General features: G+C 36.2%; 1 protein-coding gene across 2 annotated transcripts in view; it reads right to left on the bottom strand.

Annotated features, from left to right (window-relative positions):
- LOC149541062 (glutamate receptor 3.4-like) overlaps positions 1–19,711 on the bottom strand; it is a 164,505-nt gene that overhangs the window by 42,777 nt on the left and 102,017 nt on the right. The window contains exons 2-4 of one of the 2 annotated variants that reach the window (XM_089802056.1): positions 18,062–19,234; positions 17,913–17,974; positions 17,250–17,527 (exon numbers count right to left, since the gene is read on the bottom strand). In XM_089802056.1, coding sequence (XP_089658182.1) covers positions 17,250–17,527; positions 17,913–17,974; positions 18,062–19,234 — 1,513 coding nt within the window. Of the gene's footprint in view, positions 1–17,249; positions 17,528–17,912; positions 19,235–19,711 lie in introns of both variants that reach the window. The other variant, XM_089802055.1, reaches the window with a different exon arrangement.

Below are 19,711 nucleotides of genomic sequence, written 5' to 3'. Positions count from 1 at the left end.
AGTTGCTGATAATATGAAGCCTGACCATTATAAAGTTGGTCAATAATATGCTCTCTTCACTATCAATAATTCTGATGCATGACAGAGGTGTAAGTATACGTATATGTATGCATATATCAATATGTATATATGTACGTATGTTTATATCTCTGTGGTGCATAGCAAACAGTGGTAACATAATTTTGATGCTTATATCTCTGTGGTGCATAGCAAACAGTGGTAACATAAGAGATTCATGTTTTGCTTCTTTTGACGCTAAACATTAACACGAAGTAAAACATTAATTAAATCAAAATCATCATATAAGCAACACAATATGAATAGTAAACGATCTCTACTTGCACTTAAGCGATGTCTAGAGATAGCACACATAGTCTTTACTTGCACTTAAGCAATGTCTAGAGATAGCACACAGACTATGCAGTTAAGCAATGTCTAAAGATAGCTCATATAGTCTCTGCTTGCACTTAAGCAATGTCTAGAGATAGCTCATATAATCTCTACTTGTACTTAAGCAATGTCTAGAGAAGCCCAGAAATAATCTCTACTTGCACTTAAGCAATGTCTAGAGAAGCCCAAAAATAATCTCTACTTGCACTTAAGCAATGTCTAGAGAAGTCCAAAAATAGATTTATTATTTACAAGATCGTCACCTTGTAAATAATTTTCTACAAATGAATATGTCCATGAAAGATCGTCACCTTTCATTACATATCAAATACTATTAGGTAATCAATGGAGACATAATCTCAAATGAAATAAACCTTTTATTTCAAAAATTTGTCATTACAATTAATCATACCAAGTGTTTCTCTGAAGAATTTCAATTTCACTTTAGCAAGAGGCTTGGTAAGGATACCAGTTGTTTGATCATTTGTACATATATATTCCAATTAAATGACTTCTCGATTAACCATGTCTCTGATGTAATGAAATGGAATTTCAATAAGTTTGGAGCGATTGTGAAACATAGGATTAGAAGAAAGCTTAATACAACTTTGATTATCACAATAAATCACTATGGGCCTCAAAGGTCTTTTGAAGAGATCTGAAAGCAACTTTCATAGCCATACTGCTTCTTTGGCACCCAAGGAAGATGCAATGTACTTAGCTTCAGTTGAACTTAATGGTATTGAAGTTTGTTTCTGACTAGACCAGGAAATCATATAAGATCCAAGACTGAAACAATATCCTGAAGTGCTCTTTCGCTCAATAGAACTTCCAGCCCAATTAGAATTTGAGTATCCAGTTAGTTCAAGGTTGACTTTGTTATATTTGATTCCCATTCCAATAGTACCCTTCAGATACCTCAATATGTATTTAGTTGCATGCAAATGTATCTTCTTAGAAGCACACATAAACTGACTCAAGGTGCGAGTTGCATAGCATATGTCTGGACGAGTATTAACCAGATACATCAGGGATCCAATAATTTGTCTATAGTAAGTAAGATCTACAGCCTCGGATTCATTCATATCATCTTTTAGTTTGTGTAGATTTATTTCCATAGGGTAGTAGCCGGTTTACATTCCATCATTCCAAACTTGGTTAATATATCAATTGTATATTTTCCCTGATTTAGTATAATACAGTTGTCTAGCTACCAGATTTCTAATCCTAAAAAATAGTGAAGTAACCCTAGGTCCTTCATTTCAAATTCTGCAGTGAGATCTTGCTTACATTTCTCTATGAGATGTTCATCACCTGTAATTAGCAAATCATCAACATATAATACAAGGATAACCATATCATCACCTTCAGTTTTGAAATATAGATTTGGGTCAGCTTCATTATTTGCATATCCCAATTTCAGTAGGTGATTATCTATTTTTTCATACTTGGCTCTGGGAGCCTGTTTAAGACCATAAAGTGCTTTCTTTAATTTACAAACATGAGTCTTGCAGTCATAGGTATTGAACCCTTCTGGTTGTTCAATGTAATCTTCTTATTCAATCTTACCATTGAGAAATGTTGTTTTGACATTCATCTGATGTACTTTCCATCCTTTGGATGCTGCAATATCTAAGATTGTTCTGACTAAAGTGTACCTAGCAACAGGGGCAAAGGTTTCTTCATAATCAATACCTTCTTTTTGAGATAAATCTCGGGCTACAAATCTTGCCTTGTATTTTTTGATACTACCATCTACAGCATGTTTAATCTTGAATAACCATTTGGAAGAAACAATTGATTTGTTCTTAGGTCTTGGTACAATGTCTCATACATCATTTTTCAATATAGAGTTATATTCCTCAATCATAGCTTCCTTCCAAGATTGATATGAAAGTGCTTCTTCAACATTAGTAGGTTCAGATTTTATGAGTTCAGATAGTAATGCAACATTACAAGATTGATTTCTGGTCCTTTTGCTTTCTTGAATTACTTCATCTGGTTCAACTTGATTTTCTGCTAACATTTTTCTAGCCCAAAGGGGTCTCTTCTTATTGGTATGGTTGATGTTTTCAGATTCTGTATGATTAGACATGGAAGAGATGTTAGAATTATCCTCCTTCTCAATTTTTGTAGGTTGATCTTTTTCTGAGATGAATTCATCACTATTACTAGAAATTTTAAAGGCTATATCTTCTTCAAATATTACATCTCTGCTAATCTCAATCATCCTTTGCCCAGGAATGTAAATCCTGTACCCTTTTGTAGTTTCACTATAACCAATGAATATTCCCTTTTTCTTGGAAGGCTCCAATTTGGTTCTCTTTTCTTTTGGTATGTGAATATAGACTGGACATTCGAATATTCTCAAGTGGCTTAAATCTGGTTTAACACCTGTAAATACTTCTTCTGGAGTGGTATTTTCTAATATGGAGTGAGGGCAACGATTTTGAATGTAGACAGCAGTATTGGATGCTTCAACCCAAAAGAAGTAATGAAGATTTTGATCATGTAACATGGTTCTGGCTGATTCAACAATAGATCTATTTTTCCTTTCCGCTATTCCATTCTGTTGAGGATTATAAGGTACTAGAAAACTCTCTCTTAATCCCAACAGAAATACATAAGATTTTAAAGATATCAGATGTGAATTCACCCCCATTGTCAAACCTTAGGGTTTTGATCTTTTGACTTGATTGATTTTCAACTAAGGCTTTAAACTCTTTAAACTTGGATAAGACCTCAGATGACTCCTTTTGTTTCAGAAAATAAATCCAGGTTCCCCTAGAGTAATCATCAATGAAAATTATATAGAAAAGACATCCATTAAAGGAGGGGACTAACATAGGACCACAAAGATCTATATGAATCAATTCAAGAATGAATTTAGATTTATGATCACTTTTGAGAAAGGAATGTTTAGTATTTTTACCTAAAGCACACCCTTTACAAATACTTGAATGATCTGCTTTTAGATTTGGTAGGCCTTTTACAATTTCACCTATAGATGATAAGGCTCGAAAGTTAAGATGACCTAGTCTTCTATGCTAGATGTTAGTGGAATTTGACTTATCATTACTAAGGGTTAAGTTTAACTTTGGATTTTGATTATTACAAAGCTTATAAAGACTTCCATCCCTAACTCCAATGGAGATGGTTTTCTTAATAGATGAGTTCTTAGTCCAAGATAGAACTCTATCTTCTTGAAATGCAATTCTATAACCTTGATCAGCAAGTCTGGAGATGAAGACAAGATTTCTTTTAATCACTGGCACATATAGAACATTCTTGAGTTAAAGTGTGATTCCAGAATTCAGTTGAATAGAACAAGTACCAACTCCTTTAATAGGATGAGAGGAATTATCTCCAATAGTTACTTCTTCCGATTCATGTTTTGAGAAGGTTTCAAACTTATCCTTAAATCCTGTGATATGACGAAAAACTCCACTATCTATAATCCAGGTGTTATGATTAGTGCTTAATTCGCTTGAGAGAGCCACTAAAAATGCATAATTTTCTTTATCCATTTTCTCATTATTTTCTTCTTTAACTTCTGCCAAAGCTGCTTGGATTTTCTATTTTTCTGGACATACATAATAGGAGTGACCAAGTTTATCACATTTAAAGCATCTTACTTTGGACCAGTCACGTTATTTGTGAGATTTGTGATTTTTGTTGAAATCCTTCTTGTTATTCTTAAACTTTCTTTTCTTATTTGATTTGGTATATAATGCTTGGATGTCACCTTCTTGATTTGAACTTAGACCTCTGGAAGCTAGTATAGACTCCTCTTGAGTGCATTCATTCTTTAGTTGATCAAATTTTAGAAGTTCAGAGCGAGAACTTAAACCTCATATGAAGGTTTCCAATGATAGAAGAAGACCTCTAAGAGCAATCATGCTTAGTTCCTTATCATCCACTTGGCTTTGCATAGTTGCAAGTTGATCTTTTAATTCAGTGATTCTTAAGAAGTAAGTGGTTATGGATTCTCCATTTTTCATCTTTATGCAAAGTAGATCTTGTTTTAGAGTTAATAATCTACTTGTATTGTTAATTTCAAATGTATTTTGAATGGTGGAGAACATTTCAAATGCAATTTTAAGATTAGCTATAGATGGAAGTATGTGATCATTTACTTAATCTATGATGATTTTCATTGCTTTATTATTATGCATTTTCCATGTTACTTTCTCGGATTCATTTTCAGGCATGGGTAAATTTGATTCAATGTAATTTTCTAATTCCATCTCTCTTAGTACTATTAATAATCTGGTTTTCCAAGATGAGAAGTTTGATGCTCCATCTAGCCTGTCTTCTATTCTTACGTGATTCACCATTTTAATACTTTGTTTTAAATCTTTCCTTCCTTTAACTTTTGAATCAGTTTAGAATGATTATTTTGTAAGAGTTTTCTTATCAGTATAGCTTTGATACCATGTTAAATATAGTGGATCTCTGATAGATAAACAATTACAAAAGAATGCTTGCAAATAAGTTCTAATTTGAATTATGCAGAATATAAATACTTATCTCTAACTGTGACTGGTAGTAAAATATTCGATTGTCTTCCTCCTTCAGCAATAGTCAATGCACTAGATTAATGTATAACAAAAGAGATGAAGATGATAATAGTGATATTTCACAATACTGATGTTTCTCTGTAGGTACTCGGATGCCTTATATTGATGCTTTTCCCTGCGGCAGTGTGTAAGTATATATAAGCAATGTAAAGACATGACTCCGAAGAGTCATGTCTCTACATGGCCCAAGAGCCCCGTAGGGACATGCCTCTTCAGAGGCATGTTAAGATAATTGCCAAACTAAATCATAAGTCACCACCCGATAATAAATCAAGGGCCCGATAATGATCAACACTTGATAAGAGGCAAAGCACGGGGTATGAAACCCGATACAAGCAAGATATTAAAGTCGCTGATAATATGAAGCCCGACCATTATAAAGTTGGTCCATAATATGCTCTCTTCACTGTCAATAATTCTGATGCATGACAGAGGTGTAAGTATACGTATATGCATGCATATATCAATATGTATATATGTACGTATGTTTATATCTCTGTGGTGCATAGCAAACAGTGGTAACATAATTCTGATGCTTATATCTCTGTGATGCATAGCAAATAGTCATAACATAATTCTGATGCTTATATCTCTGTGGTGCATAGCAAACAGTGGTAACATAAGAGATTCATGTTTTGCTTCTTCTGACGCTAAACATTAACAGGGATGAGTCTTTAGAATGAACCTCTTTCACTAAGAGTTAAGGGCTAAGGGGAATCCATTCTACCGAATTCTCCCACAGCACAATCCCAACCTTATCCCTTTTAGTTATCGAAGCCTCGCACTCAGCAAGACTTGATCCCTCATGGGCTCATTAAGAACCTTTCAACTTCACCAGAAGACCATGGGCCCATTGACTATCTTTTTCTATTCACTTGTGTAATATCTTAACTCCCTATCACTCATAGATGATAAGATGCAACTAGAAAAATGTATCAAAGGAACAGGTTGGTAGATAAACCAGCTCAAATACCACTGCAGTAACCACCCCTATTTTTTTAAAACTCTTTGCAAATTAAAATTACATGAGAATGTATATAGATATAATTTGCTATCATAGAGTTTTTCTTTGAATTTCACTCTTTTTTATAACAGCTATTACAAAAGTTTTGGTGGATAGTCATTCACAAGGATCATAAATGAAATACACGATAACAAAATACCCATTAATAAGTACACCTCATTAGTTAAGTGTAATAGGCTGGAAGATTTGCAACATTGGAAACATGCTTCTATGAAACTGATATAACAGAAGATCAACATTGCAGGCTTACGATTCTGGAAACACTGGTCATGTAGTCATCAAAACCTTTAGAATCCACCACCACTTACGTATAAGACACCTTCCAAGGGTACAAATTAACACCAAACAACCTCGAGTCACGAGGAAAGGGCAAAAACTAAACGTCAGCCATACAATTTTAGACATACCTAGACATACCTAGGATTGTACAATGCCTATTTAGGCACCAAAACCCTCTAAAAACAACTCCAAACTATCACTAATGATCATCCAAGGTCAATCATCCCTCAAACATCCTTGAAAAAACCTCAAAAAGGAAATGGTTAGGATAAATGAAACTCATGCCTAGCTCAAAATGCTTAGATGAATGGTTTGACTCACCTAGGAAATTGTGCCCACTCCAGACAATGCTAAAAACCTTCAAAACTAAGTCACCTAACTGCAAGGAACAATACTGTCAGAATTTGATATTTTTTGGACCAATCAAAACTTTTTGGATATAATTAATGGTATCGCTAGCTAGGGCAAGCACTTCAAACCACTAACTAAACAAGCAACAAATACTAATTTTATAAACTCACACCAAAGTCTCTAGAAATCGAAAGCTAAAATCAATTAAAAATTCTGCAAATGGAAATGCTTAAAAATCTTCATTGCTGAAACCAGAATCTACAAACTCCATGAACAACCATGTTGAATCTGCAAATGGAAATGCTTAAAAATCTTCATTGCTGAAACCAGAATCTACAAACTCCATGAACAACCATGTTGAATCTTGAGTATAACCACTCCAAACCAACTAGGGATTATCTTCCTAATCTAAAACCGATGATCCAATGAAGGCTTACCTCCTCAAAAGATTCAAGGAAGTATAACAAGTTCAATCCGGATTATAGTTTTGGAGGCAAATATATCAATTTAAAAACAAAAAAATTCATTTCCCATCAAAGGCACTTTTTCAAAATATTAAAATATGTGCAAGTCCCCTTCCTCTAGGTGTCCACATTAGGGAGAAATAACATGACTATAAAAATATAATACAGTAAAATAATATAACATCGAACATTAGGACTTAAGTGTATATTTAAGTACTCCCACCCGAGTTGTAGAAAGCAGTACTTAAGCATTGGGAATCATATCTCAACATGGCAAGATGACACTAGGCAATGAGATGAAGATTGATGCCAACTTGAAGACTTACTAAAAATACATATATTCTTCAAGAGGTTTGGATAACACCTCCGGATTCTGAAAATCCTTCAGAAAGCATCACTATAATATGTAATGTCAAGTGGGCTCGAATCCATCAACGAAACTCAAGAAAGACTGAATCAATGCAATCCAAGATTCGTGGTGTCACCTTAGCAGCACCAATTAGCCTACTAGAACCTAGGAAATAAGCTAGCATTCATTCCTATTGTTTAGGCTCGAGAAGGGAACATTACGTTGATGGTAGCTACTATTTGGACCTTTTGTGACTTTCCATGCATCCATAAGAGAGGTAAGAAAATCTCATGTGTAGAGCTGACTTACTGAAATCAGATTTCTTTTTAATTTGGGAATATGACGTACATCTTTCAACAGTCATTTACCACCTTTTAATGACATAAATGTTTCCTTTAATTTCACAAGCTTTGTTATCGCTTATATATACTTCTCTAAACTTACCTTCTTCGTAATTTGTGAAGTACTATGTACATGGGGAGGCATGAAATGAAGCTCCAAGATCTAAGATACAAGAATCTGAAGTATTATCTCTTGTTGATAGTATCAAAACATCATCATCCTTGTCATAAGTTGTATTAGCTTCGTTGTCCAACACTCTTTTTGTTCTTTCTTGTAGTTTCTACAATCTTTTTTCACATGGTTGGATTTACCACAAAATCAACAATCATCGTCTCTCCCTCTTGACTTTGATATCCTAGCTGATTTGGATCTCCTATAATGATTATTTATGCCTCTATTGTGACTCCCTCTATTCTCGGTGCTTACAATTGTCAAGGCTTCACAAGAGGAGTCTTGGTTCCTACTCCTTATGTCTTCGCTGAGAAGAGTGGCCACTACATCATCAAAAGCCAGCTTGTTCTCACTGGATACTGAAGTGACAATTGACGTCACAACTCCATCCCATCTACTTGGTAAAGTACACAACAAGAGAGCACCCTTATCATCTTGTGTCATGCCAACTGAATTTACTTGGCTGATTAGAGTGTTAAACTCATTGATGTGGTTTGCCATGATGCCTCCATCCTGCATCTTTAGTTTGTAAAGATTCTTCATGGTGAAGACTTAATTCGCAACCAATGGCATTGCCTACATGGCTGTGAGTTTATCGTAAACCACTTTGGTTGTTAGTTCAGCTAAGATTTTGAAGAGAACATTGTTGGACAGCAAGAAAAATACAATGGCTTTTGCCTTCTTGTCAAGGGCTTCCCAATGTTCATAACTCATCGAAGCTGGCTTCTTTGTGTTTTCCTCTATTTCAAGCAAAAGATTTTGCTTCATCAACAATGATTCCATCTGTACTTTCCACGATGATGAGGGCACAACCCAAGACAAAATGAATGCAACAAAAAAGGCGACTTTTATTATCAGAAATGATATGCTATTACATTCATTACAGCAAAAACCAGACCCAACTACATACCCTACGGGCTTACAATATATCAGTTTCTAGAGAAAAACCCTTCTCATAGTACCTTCTCCCAAACTTTGCCAGAACTACCTTTACATTGCAAGAATTGACCTTAAGTAACCCGAATTAGGTTTAGGGTGAGGAATACACTTAAGATTATGCCATTTGGCATCCACTGCCAAATAAAAGGTTTCTAGAAGACATGTCAAAAGTCGTTGCAAAATTAGAAGATTCCAGAAATGGAAGTCCAACTTTCAAGAGGCATAACCTTTGATCCAAGACTCCGATTGACGAACCATTTACATTTTCAAAAAGCTCTATGAGTGCTCTATATGTCTATGGACAATCTTCAGTCATCCCCAATTTTTCGGGCCTGTACAATGCCCTTTAGTGCCTCAAATCTGACTTTGAAGTGTTCTTGGGAGGTCTCCAAGCAACTTAAAACTGCAATAACTTTCAAATAGTGAAATCTTTTAACTTGATTCTTTTTCTGTAGTGCTTGAAATTACAATTACAACCATCCCCCCAACTTACACCCTCTAACTCATCATAAATATGGCTCTATTCCCATTTTCTGCACTGGCACGTGTCCCTAGGTACTCAAAAACACTAACTTAGAAAAGTAATAACAAGAATACGAGAGTTTGAATCTCTATGAGGCCCAAATGGGTATCCAAAAATACAAAAACATTAAACAGAAACTAACACAAAGCATATTTTAGGGTGATACAAGATTACCCTTACACCATTGGATGCTCCTGCACCAGACACCCAAGGTAAATTGAAAAGTAACCTTTTCACTTTACAACTGGTTGAGGAAAACCAAACGAGCAACCTCCACCTTGGATAACCAGGTTGATTCCTCCACTAGTTGTCCCTTTCACTTCACTAGGTATTCCTCATACTACATGTTTCTAGTACTCCTTCCCACACGGCTATCCAAGATTTTTTCAATCTCCTCCTTCTCAGAAGTAGGAATAGGACGTGGCTCTAGTATCAACTCCTCTACACCATCTTCAAGTTTTTTTTTAAAGTTGTAATATTGAAAATAGGGGAAATATGGATTCCATCTGGCAGCTCCACCTCATATGCATTTCCTAAATCATGTTGCTTCAGCTTGTTGTAGGTGCTCACTAGAAATCATTCTTTCTCAAGTACACCATAACCATATCTCCAACTTGGAACTCCTTATATCTCCTCTTTTGATGTACTCTAGCTATATACTACATGTTCATCTTGACAATATGCTCACGTACTTCCTCATGTAGGATCTTGACATGTTCAGCAAAGTCTTCTACCTCGGCACTAATCCTCCCTCCTTGATCCATCTTCCTCAACTCTGGTGCAGTCCATGGAGTACTCCCATACACAATTTCGAATGGTGACCTACTAGTACTCCTATTCATAGAATTATTGTAAGCAAATTCTTCCTCTAGTAGAATCAAATCCCATCCCTTGGGCTTATCCCCTACTAAACACCTCAACAAATTATTCAGACTTATATTCACCACTTCAATTTGTCCATCAATTTGAGGGTGATGTGCAGAACTGAACTTCAACTTCTTCAACAAAGTCATCCAGAAATACCCAACAAACTTTGTATCTCTATCAGAAACAATACTTTTCGAGAGACTGTGTAGCCTCACCACCTCTCTAAAAAACAAATTTGCAATATGAACCGCATCATGGATCTTGTGACAAGGAATAAAATAAGCCATCTTCAAGAACCTATCAACCACCACAAATACTAAATCATTAACCTGTTGTGTCCTAGGCAACCCAAGAACAATAACCATGCTTATGTCTTCCCAAGGCCTTAATGGAATAGGCAATGGCTGATAGAGTCCAATATTCTGACTGACTCCTTTAGCTATCTAACACACTCAACAACTCTACACAAATTTTTCCACATCTTGTGACAACTGAGGCCAAAGATAATGTTCATCAACAATAGCAGTGGTCTTATCTCGACCAAAGTATCCTACCATCCCTCCACTACGTTTCTCCTTGATCAAGTTCTCCCTCATAGAACTCCTTGGAATACATAGTTGATTTCCCTTGAACAACATACCATCCTGGATCATGTGATCCAACCACCTAGTCCAATCTAGAGTAACAGGTTCCTTATAGGCCTTCCAAGCCTCTCCAAAATCAGGATCCTCAAGGTACAAAGTCTTGAGTTCATTAAACCCAACCTCTTCAACCTGCATTTCTGTCAGTAACAATTGTCTCCTACTTAATGTATCTGCAGCCCTATTAGATCTTCCACTTCTATGTTTCAATACAAATGTATAGCTCTGCAAGAACTCCACCCATTTCAAATGTCTCTGATTTAATTTACCTTGGCTATTTAGGTACTGTAATGCCTGATTATCAATCTACAAAACAAATTCTTTTGGCAACAAATAATGCCTCCATTTCTTTAAAGCTTGAACTTTTACATAGAATTCTTGATCATTAACAGAATACTTCTTCTTTGCATCATTCAATTTTTCACTAAAATATACAATAAGCTTACCTTCTTGGCTCAATACAGCCCCAATGACACTACTACGAGCATCACAATCCACCTGGAACGCCTTGTTAAAATCAGGGAGTGCTAACACAAGGTGCTCTGTCACCTTCTTTAGCACCTCAAAACTCCTTGCAACTCCTGTAGTCCACTTGAATTCTTTTCTATCTCCTCTCATTCTTTAAGTTAGGGGTGCACATATACTATTGAAATTCCTAATGAATTTCCTATAAAAACTAGCCAAACCATGGAAATGACCTCACCTCAATGGCAAACCTTGGGGTAGGCCATTCCAGGATGACCTTCACCTTCTCTAGGTCCATTTTGAGACCATCAAATGATACAACAAACCCCAGATAGATTAGCTCCTTTTGTACAAAGCTACACTTCTTCAAATTATCAATAGCTTTTCTTTATTTGACCTCTCAAAGACACTACGAATGTGTAGAAAATGTTCATCTAGAGACTTACTGTAAATCATAATAAAATCCAAATAAACAATAAAAATCTTTCCCGAAAATTTCTTCAATACCTCATTCATAAGCTGCATGAAGGTGCTCGACACATTGGTCAATCCAAAGGGCATGACTAATCACTCATATAGACCTTCCTTGGTCTTGAATGTTGTCTTCCATTCATATCCCTCTCTTATCCGTATCTGGTGATAGCCACTCTTGAGGTCTATCTTTGTGAAGTACTGAGCTCCACTGAAGCAATCCATAAGATCATCCATCCTTGGCAAAGGAACCCGATACTTGATGGTGATCTTATTTATAGTCCTAGAGTCCATACACATCCTTCACTCTCCATCCTTCTTCGGTGCTAGTACTGCAAGCATTGCACATGGACTTAGGCTCTCTTGAACCAAACCTTTCCTCAACAGCTCCTGAACTTGTCTGTTCAACTCCTCAATCTTTGTAGGAGTCATCCTATGAGCAACCTTGTTAGGCAAATTGACTCCAAGAACTAAATCTATTTGATGACTAATTTGCCTTATTGGCGGCAACCCTTCTAGGCATTATCAAATATAATATCTCCATACTCACTCAATAGACTTGAGATTTCTATGGAAACTTCTCTACCACCTTCCTTATCCTTTCTAGGAATTAAAGCATAACACACATGCTAATGTTTCATGCTATCCAGAAATTTTCTTCCATCAACAAGACATACCCTAGCACTACTGCATCTCTTTTCACCTTCCTTTATTAAGGGCTTGAGCTTGTGACGAACTCCATCTTTCATCAGAGAATAGGTGTTTGCACGACCATCATGTAATGTTGTCGATCATACTACCACGACCTTCCAAGAAAAATATGATACACATCCATTAGTATGATGTTATAGAGTACCTCATTATGGTAACTCCCAATCTTGAACTTCACTAAACATTGTTCACTAACCAAGACCTTATGGTCATCCTACACCCAGGCGATCCAATAAGGGTAAGGACGTTTCTTCCTCTTGAGCTTTAACTTCGTGACCATCTCCTCTAACACCAAGTTATCAGTGTTCCCACTATCAATGATCACATCACAACATTTACCCTCACACTTGCACCTGGTACAAAACAAACTCCTCCTCTGTCCAAGTTCACTCTCACCACTCGACAAGACCCTTTTATTAACCAAGATCTCTCCTCTTTCCACATCCTTTGAATGTGATGACTAGACATCATCATTCACATGTGCAACCCTCGCTTGTCCTTCAGCTCTGCCCCTTTCTTGGCGTTGAGGGAACTCAAAGGCTTGATGTCCTTCTCCACAGTGAAAACATGTACCACGGAAGCCTCCTCTTTCTGACCCTTGTCCTCTTACTCTACCCCTTCCTCTTTGGTCTCCAAAATTTTGATCACAAGAGCGGTTAAAACCCTCATTCCTTGGGTTTTGACTAGTAACAAATTTCTTCAGTTTTCTTCTAGTTCTCATTTCGGCTTCCAAAAGACCACCATCCCTTTTGCCTTGACCTCACCCTCTATGGTTTCTATCAAACTTTTTGTTTAGCTTCTCCTCAACTCACAAGACAAGACTTGCCTCTTCAATGTTGGTCATTTGAACTAGGCTTAGTTCCTCCTAGATGCTAGGTGTCAACCCATTAAGGTAACAGGTGACCTTCTCCGTGTTAGCTTTTGCATGCCCCGTCCTAATAAGAACTCGGTAAAACTCCTCTATATATTCCTGGGAAATTTGCCCGCTTGCTTTAATCATTGCATCTACTTGAATAAATCAAGCGCATAGCCAACAGGAATGAACTGCTTCTTTAATTTGTCCACCATGCAATCCCACCTTGTGATTTTCTCCTTCCTTCTTCTATTCCTCTCTAACTGAATCTCTTGACACAAGATTTTGGCATGGCCCTTTAGTCGAGCCTTCCCAAACTTAACCCTATTAGGCTCCTCAACATCCTCATACTCAAAATATTCCTCCAGCTCATTGATCCAGTTGATCAACTCATCGGGTTTAGATTTCCCGAAAACAAGGAGACCTCAAATTTAGGTCTTTTTCCTAGCCTTGCAATGGCCCTAAAAAGCTTTTCCTCCTCTTGGCTCAGTACTTCGCCTTCTTTGTCACCCTCTTGCACAACATTTCCTAATTCATTTTCATCTTCAATTCCATCCCTTATGGCAAGATTCATCCCCCTACGGATCTCCTCTTGCAATGCTTCAACATGTCTTTGGAGGGCTCGAACCTCAAAGGGAACACCCCCGGCCCTTGCAGCACATTCTCTTCGTGGAGGCATATTCTCTCTCTCAAAACCCACAACCAGGTAGTCCTAGTGCAAACTGCCTCACAGTCAACAAGCTGTTGTCTACACACTCAGGAATTCTTACTTTGATACCACTTGATGAGGGCACAACCCAAGACAAAATGAACATAGTCGAAAAGGAGACTTCTATTATCATAAATAATATGCTATTACATTCATTACAGAAAAAAATAGACCCAACAACATGTCTTGTGGACTTACAATATTATCAGTTTCTTGAGAAAAAACCTTCTCACAGTACCTTCTGTAATGTCCCCATTTTGGAAGTAATTTAATTAATTAAGTTGTCCAAAATAATGAATATTTTATGAGGATAACTAATTAATTATTTTAATTAAATAAATAAGTGGTATTAAGTTAATTATTTATAAAGTTATCAAATAAATAAATATTAAAAGGTAACTTTATATTTAATTAATATAATAAAGTGACTTGAATTATAAAATATTTTATAAAGTCACTTAATAAATAAAATAATGTTTTAGAAGTTTCTGAAGAAAGTGGAGAAAAAATAATAAATAGGCATCCTAGACTTCATTCTCGGCAGGCAGATTTGATGTTGTTGTTTCATCTTGTGGAGCCTAGGATTTCTGTAGATTACTTCTTTGTCATAGGAAACGAAAACTTCTTATTCATAGCAATTTTGAGGGTGTGAAATATCACTTCAATTATTGCAGCTGAGAGGAAGATACTTCAGTCTTCTATTTGTGCTACATTGAGAAAAATATTTGAGTACAATAGGTGATGTATTATTGTACTTTCTGAATAAAGGGTTTAAAGGTTATTACTTGCAGATCAGATTTAGTGTTGGCTGCTTCAGACATTTACACTGGGCATTTGAGGCCATCACTCGTTGAGACATTGCTAGCATCTTCATTGGAGAATCAAGGCGACTTAAAGAACCAGGTTCCTTTGTTCAATTCATGCTATTATATGTCATCTAGTTGCATTTTAGGAGGTACTACTGTAGGTGAAAGCTCATATCAGATTTAATGCATATGTTGTAATGCCAAGAATCTTGGCCATTTCATACTAGCATTGTAGTTGGCATTATATGTGCAATAAAGGAAACATAAGTTGCTGGTCTGATATAGTTGCAATTGAATATGTTTTTATCATTCATGATCAGCTTATTAGTTTGCATGCCAATTGTTTGACAAAATGTCAATTGGTTGTAAGTTTTCTTTTTGGCATAAATAATGTTATAATTTTGCATACCAAGTGTTTGTATTAATGCCACTTGGCTATAAGTGCATTAATGCCATCTAACATTGCATCCAAAGTGTTTGTCATAATTACTAGTTGCTGTAGCTGCATATTGCAAGTAGTGTTAGTCACATATATGCATTGAATATTGTCAAAATAAGTTGCACATTCATGTTAGGTCATTGTTTAGTCAATTTTGAGTCTTCTTGCAAGCATTCTCATTGATGCTAATTGAAGAAAAGAGTCATTAAAGCAAACTGAAATATTATATCAGTCATATGACCCTTGTATGTGAAGTGTTTGACAAAATTACCAAGGCCAAATATCAGAAGTTTTCAATCAGATTCGAGCAGGGTCATTACACCTTCTCCCAAACTCCGCTAGATCTGCCTTTACATTGCAAGAATTGACCTTAAATAACCCGAATTACGTTTAGGGTGAGGAATACACTTTAGATCATGTCATTTGGCATCCCCCACCAAACAAAAGGTTCTAGAAGAAACGTCAGAAGTCAGTGCAAAATTCGAAGATTCTAGAAATGGTAGTCCAACTTTCAGGAGGCATAACTTTTGATCCTGGGCTATAATTGATAAACCACTTACATTTCCAAAAAGCTCTTTAAGCACTCTATATGTCTATGGACAAAGTTTTCTCAACCCTTTTTTTGGGCCTGTACGAGGCCATTTAGTGCCTCAAATCTAACTTTGAAGCGTTCTTAGGAGGTCTCCAGGCAACTTAAAACTGCAATAATTTTCAAACTATTAAACCTTTTGACCTAATTCTTTTCCTTGAGTGCTTGAAATTACAATTACGACAATCCCTCCAACTTACACCGTCTAACTCATCATAATAATGGCTTTATTACAAAATAACCATTTTCTGCACTAGCATGAGTCTCGAGGTGCTAAAAAATGGGAACTTAGAAAAGTAATAACAGGAATATGAGAGTTGGAATCTCTATTAGGCCCAAATGGTTATCCAAAAATACAAACACATTAAACAGAAACTAACACTAAGCATAATTTTGAGTGATACAGGATTGCTCTTACACCACTGGATGCTCCTACATCACACAAGCTGAAATTTTGTCCAAAGAATTTCTTTACCTTCACTTCTTGCATGATTCTGGAATTTTAGCCACTGAAATCTTGACCAGCAATTCAAGATTGCTCTAATACCAATTGTGAAAAATCTGGAAGTGAAAATAAAAGAAAAATGCAGAACAGCAATGAGAAAAATGAAACACAAGAATCGAACACAGATTTATAGTGGCTCACCAATTTGGCTACAACCGCTTTCAGCAGGGGAAATGTCTTATTAATTAATTTGATTTATTTTTTTCAACTACAGAAGCTTGCTACAGCAACAATTTAATTGGATAAATCATCTCCAATCAGCAATACATAAAAGGTCTCAAAAGGAAATGAAGAGACAAAAAATATGGAGGGAAATGCAATGATGACTGTTGGGCTTCATACACCCAACAATGTATCTGCATAGTCTTTAAAGGTAAATTCAATTTTTAATACCAGTAGCTTTGCAAAGATTGTAATATTTTCCTCTGAGCAAAAAGAACATGTTTTACCTCGTAAATCCTATCTTGGCAAAGGTTATTCTGATTTAATTTTTCTTTTATTTGTTCACAATTTCTAATGTAAATTATAATTCTGCGAACTCACCATTTTCTCAATGCTCACTCGGACACGTAATAATTTCTTCCATACGAGAATTGTGTTTCCTCGTTTATAGAAATATAGATGTGTACAGACAAGTAACACAAATCATTGCTTGTTTTGTTTTAACTTGTCAGAATATACCTAAAACATCAGAGCTGATAAAAAAACTCTAAGCAGAAGAAAAATGAAAACATCATGTAGTTAATTCTATAAAATTGGGCGAGGAGGAGGTGACACATACGAAAAGATGGTAGAAAGTTGTTTCCTTGGCTTCCCTCTAAAATCCTCATTTTGTTTGTGCTCTAAAATCCAGACAACAACTCCTACGATAAGAAAGAATCCCCCAGTTGTAATCCACATCTCTGGTGTGAATGGCTTCAAGAAAGCCCAAGGATTTGAGTTTTGCTTTCTGACAGGAGCTACCACTACCAGGCCAGAGTCTAGATAAGGCTGAGTGAAGTCCACATAATTTGATCTGTTCTTCAGAATTGTTATGTCCCCAATCGCTGCATCGAATTCCTGTAGATTTTCATATGTGAATAGCTGCGCTGAATTTCTGCATGAATCCAGCTGTCCCAAAAGAATTGTAATATGCAGAAGAAACTAAAAGATCAACAGATAATTTCTGGGATTTGATTGTGTGTAAATTTTTAACATTAATTTTTCGAATCATATTCTGTGATCCATCACTAAGACGAGAAAAGCTGAAAGAAAATAAAATTCTTCCATCTTTTGTCGTTCCAATGATGTTACACTTTTCTTCCAGTTCTTCTCATCTTGATGATAGATCATGGAGTACGTTTCGAAACGTTAATGTTACAATCAAATCCCAGAAATTATTATCTGTCATTTTATGGACTGTGGAAATCTACTATCAGAAACTAAAAGAAGTTTAGATTCAAACCTTGGAAGCAACCTTTTTCACGAGCTCATCATAAATGGGAGGTGATTCTTTACTTCCATAAACTATAAATTCATAAGGAACGGGGTAAGTCAACATCTTCACAGCAGCAGCAAACACATCGGTGCAGTAAGAATCTCCTACTTTGGTACCTTCTATTTTCACCAATTTATCAAATGCTCCACCTTTCCAAGGAACTCCAATCCTAAGTCGCCTGCCACTGTTTGGGATTGTCCACCCTCGTGGAACCTGTTTTCTATCACCGGGCCATATCAGATCTTGCACTCTTTTATTCAAACCAGGGTTTCTGCTCTCGGGAGGAATAACAGATAAATCCGATTCATTTGACCAGTAGCTCACCGTGCGGAGCTTTTTCCCAACAATATTAATTATCTCAAAAGTCGAACCCAGCAGCTCACCTCTTCTATCCAGTAGAACTCGACCTGTTAAGCCAGTCATGTGAGTTTGCAATAGTATTGTGTGCAACTGTGGACCTCCCGCGAAGACCTTGAACTTTGCTAGCTCTGATTGACTTCCACTTTCCATGGATATGTGGGGATAGTCTGTAAATGATAAATTGCCCCCCTTTTTGAAAAAGGAATCAATAGCATAAGCAAGTACCCATACTGTATCATAAGCATACAATCCAAACACATTAAGCCCTGCATCAACGCTTCCAGCTTTTTGCAGATTGTTCCATCTTACAGAAAAATCATGTAGCTGATTCGAATTGGGAACATGCCTCCGTAAAGTGATGAGCCCGTGAAGTGATTTCATCGTATCTGAATCAAGAGAAAGGGAATCCATAGCGGAGGATAGCCAATCTGTGGCAATCCATACATAGCCATTGCTCAACATTTGAAGGCGGTGCACTTCAGCGAAAAGCCTCAGACCAACATCTGGATTCATATGAACAACAAAAACTCGAGTTGTCATCAAAGCCAAATCTTTCAAGTTAGTGCCGAGGCTACTTGCAGTGATGTCTGGAGGCATTCGTAATTTATGAACAATACTAGCGTGTTTCCCGAGAGCGTCACCCAGAGCAGCTATTCCATTTCTCCCATAGTCATCGTCTACATAAATTGCAATAACTTCTCTCCAATTAAAGAAACCAATTAAAGCAGCAATTGCTGTCATCTCTGAGAAATCACTGTGTGTGAAGCGAAGGAAATAAGGGTACTCGAGTGAAGAGAGAGTCGGATCAGTTGCTCCAAACGATAAAAGTGGTACATTGAGTCCATCTGCTATGTGCGAAATAACATGAGCAATCACGGAGGATTGTGGCCCTATAGTTGCCACTACATTGCTTTTTGACAACTCGATAGCTGCAGGGAATGTTCATCAAGTAACAAGAATTAGCCATTGCTATTTTCTTCACAAGGCATGCAACCAGGAAAACATTTATGCACAGCACTAAGAATTTAAAACCCCATAAAAGCCAGAGTGGAGTCCTGTACACGGTAACCGAAAAAAACAAGACTCTGTACTCTTGTATCAGTTGCTAGTCACTCTGTAAGAGTTAAATCTTATAGGATATGAGTTTTTCAAATCTAAAATGTTTAAAATATGGTTAATGTTTATATTTATACAGTATAATGTTATAGATTATTATTTATTAGAACTAATGTTGCCGGATTCACTCAAGTTACTTTTTAAAAAATACATAATAAGATGATATTATTAATGTTAATTTGATTAAAAATTATAAAATTAAATGTAATTTGATAAAACTTCATATTTCATATTTTATAAAATTAAAGATTAAGTTTTTAACATTTTTTAATTAATTATTTTTGTTTGAA

Source organism: Cupressus sempervirens, chromosome 9, assembly GCF_028749045.1.
Source record: "Cupressus sempervirens isolate cs-2001-9-10 chromosome 9, ASM2874904v1, whole genome shotgun sequence".
NCBI classification, from domain to species: Eukaryota; Viridiplantae; Streptophyta; class Pinopsida; order Cupressales; family Cupressaceae; genus Cupressus; species Cupressus sempervirens.
Note: the sequence above shows the minus strand (reverse complement) of the source record. Positions and strands in the feature narration are given on the sequence as shown.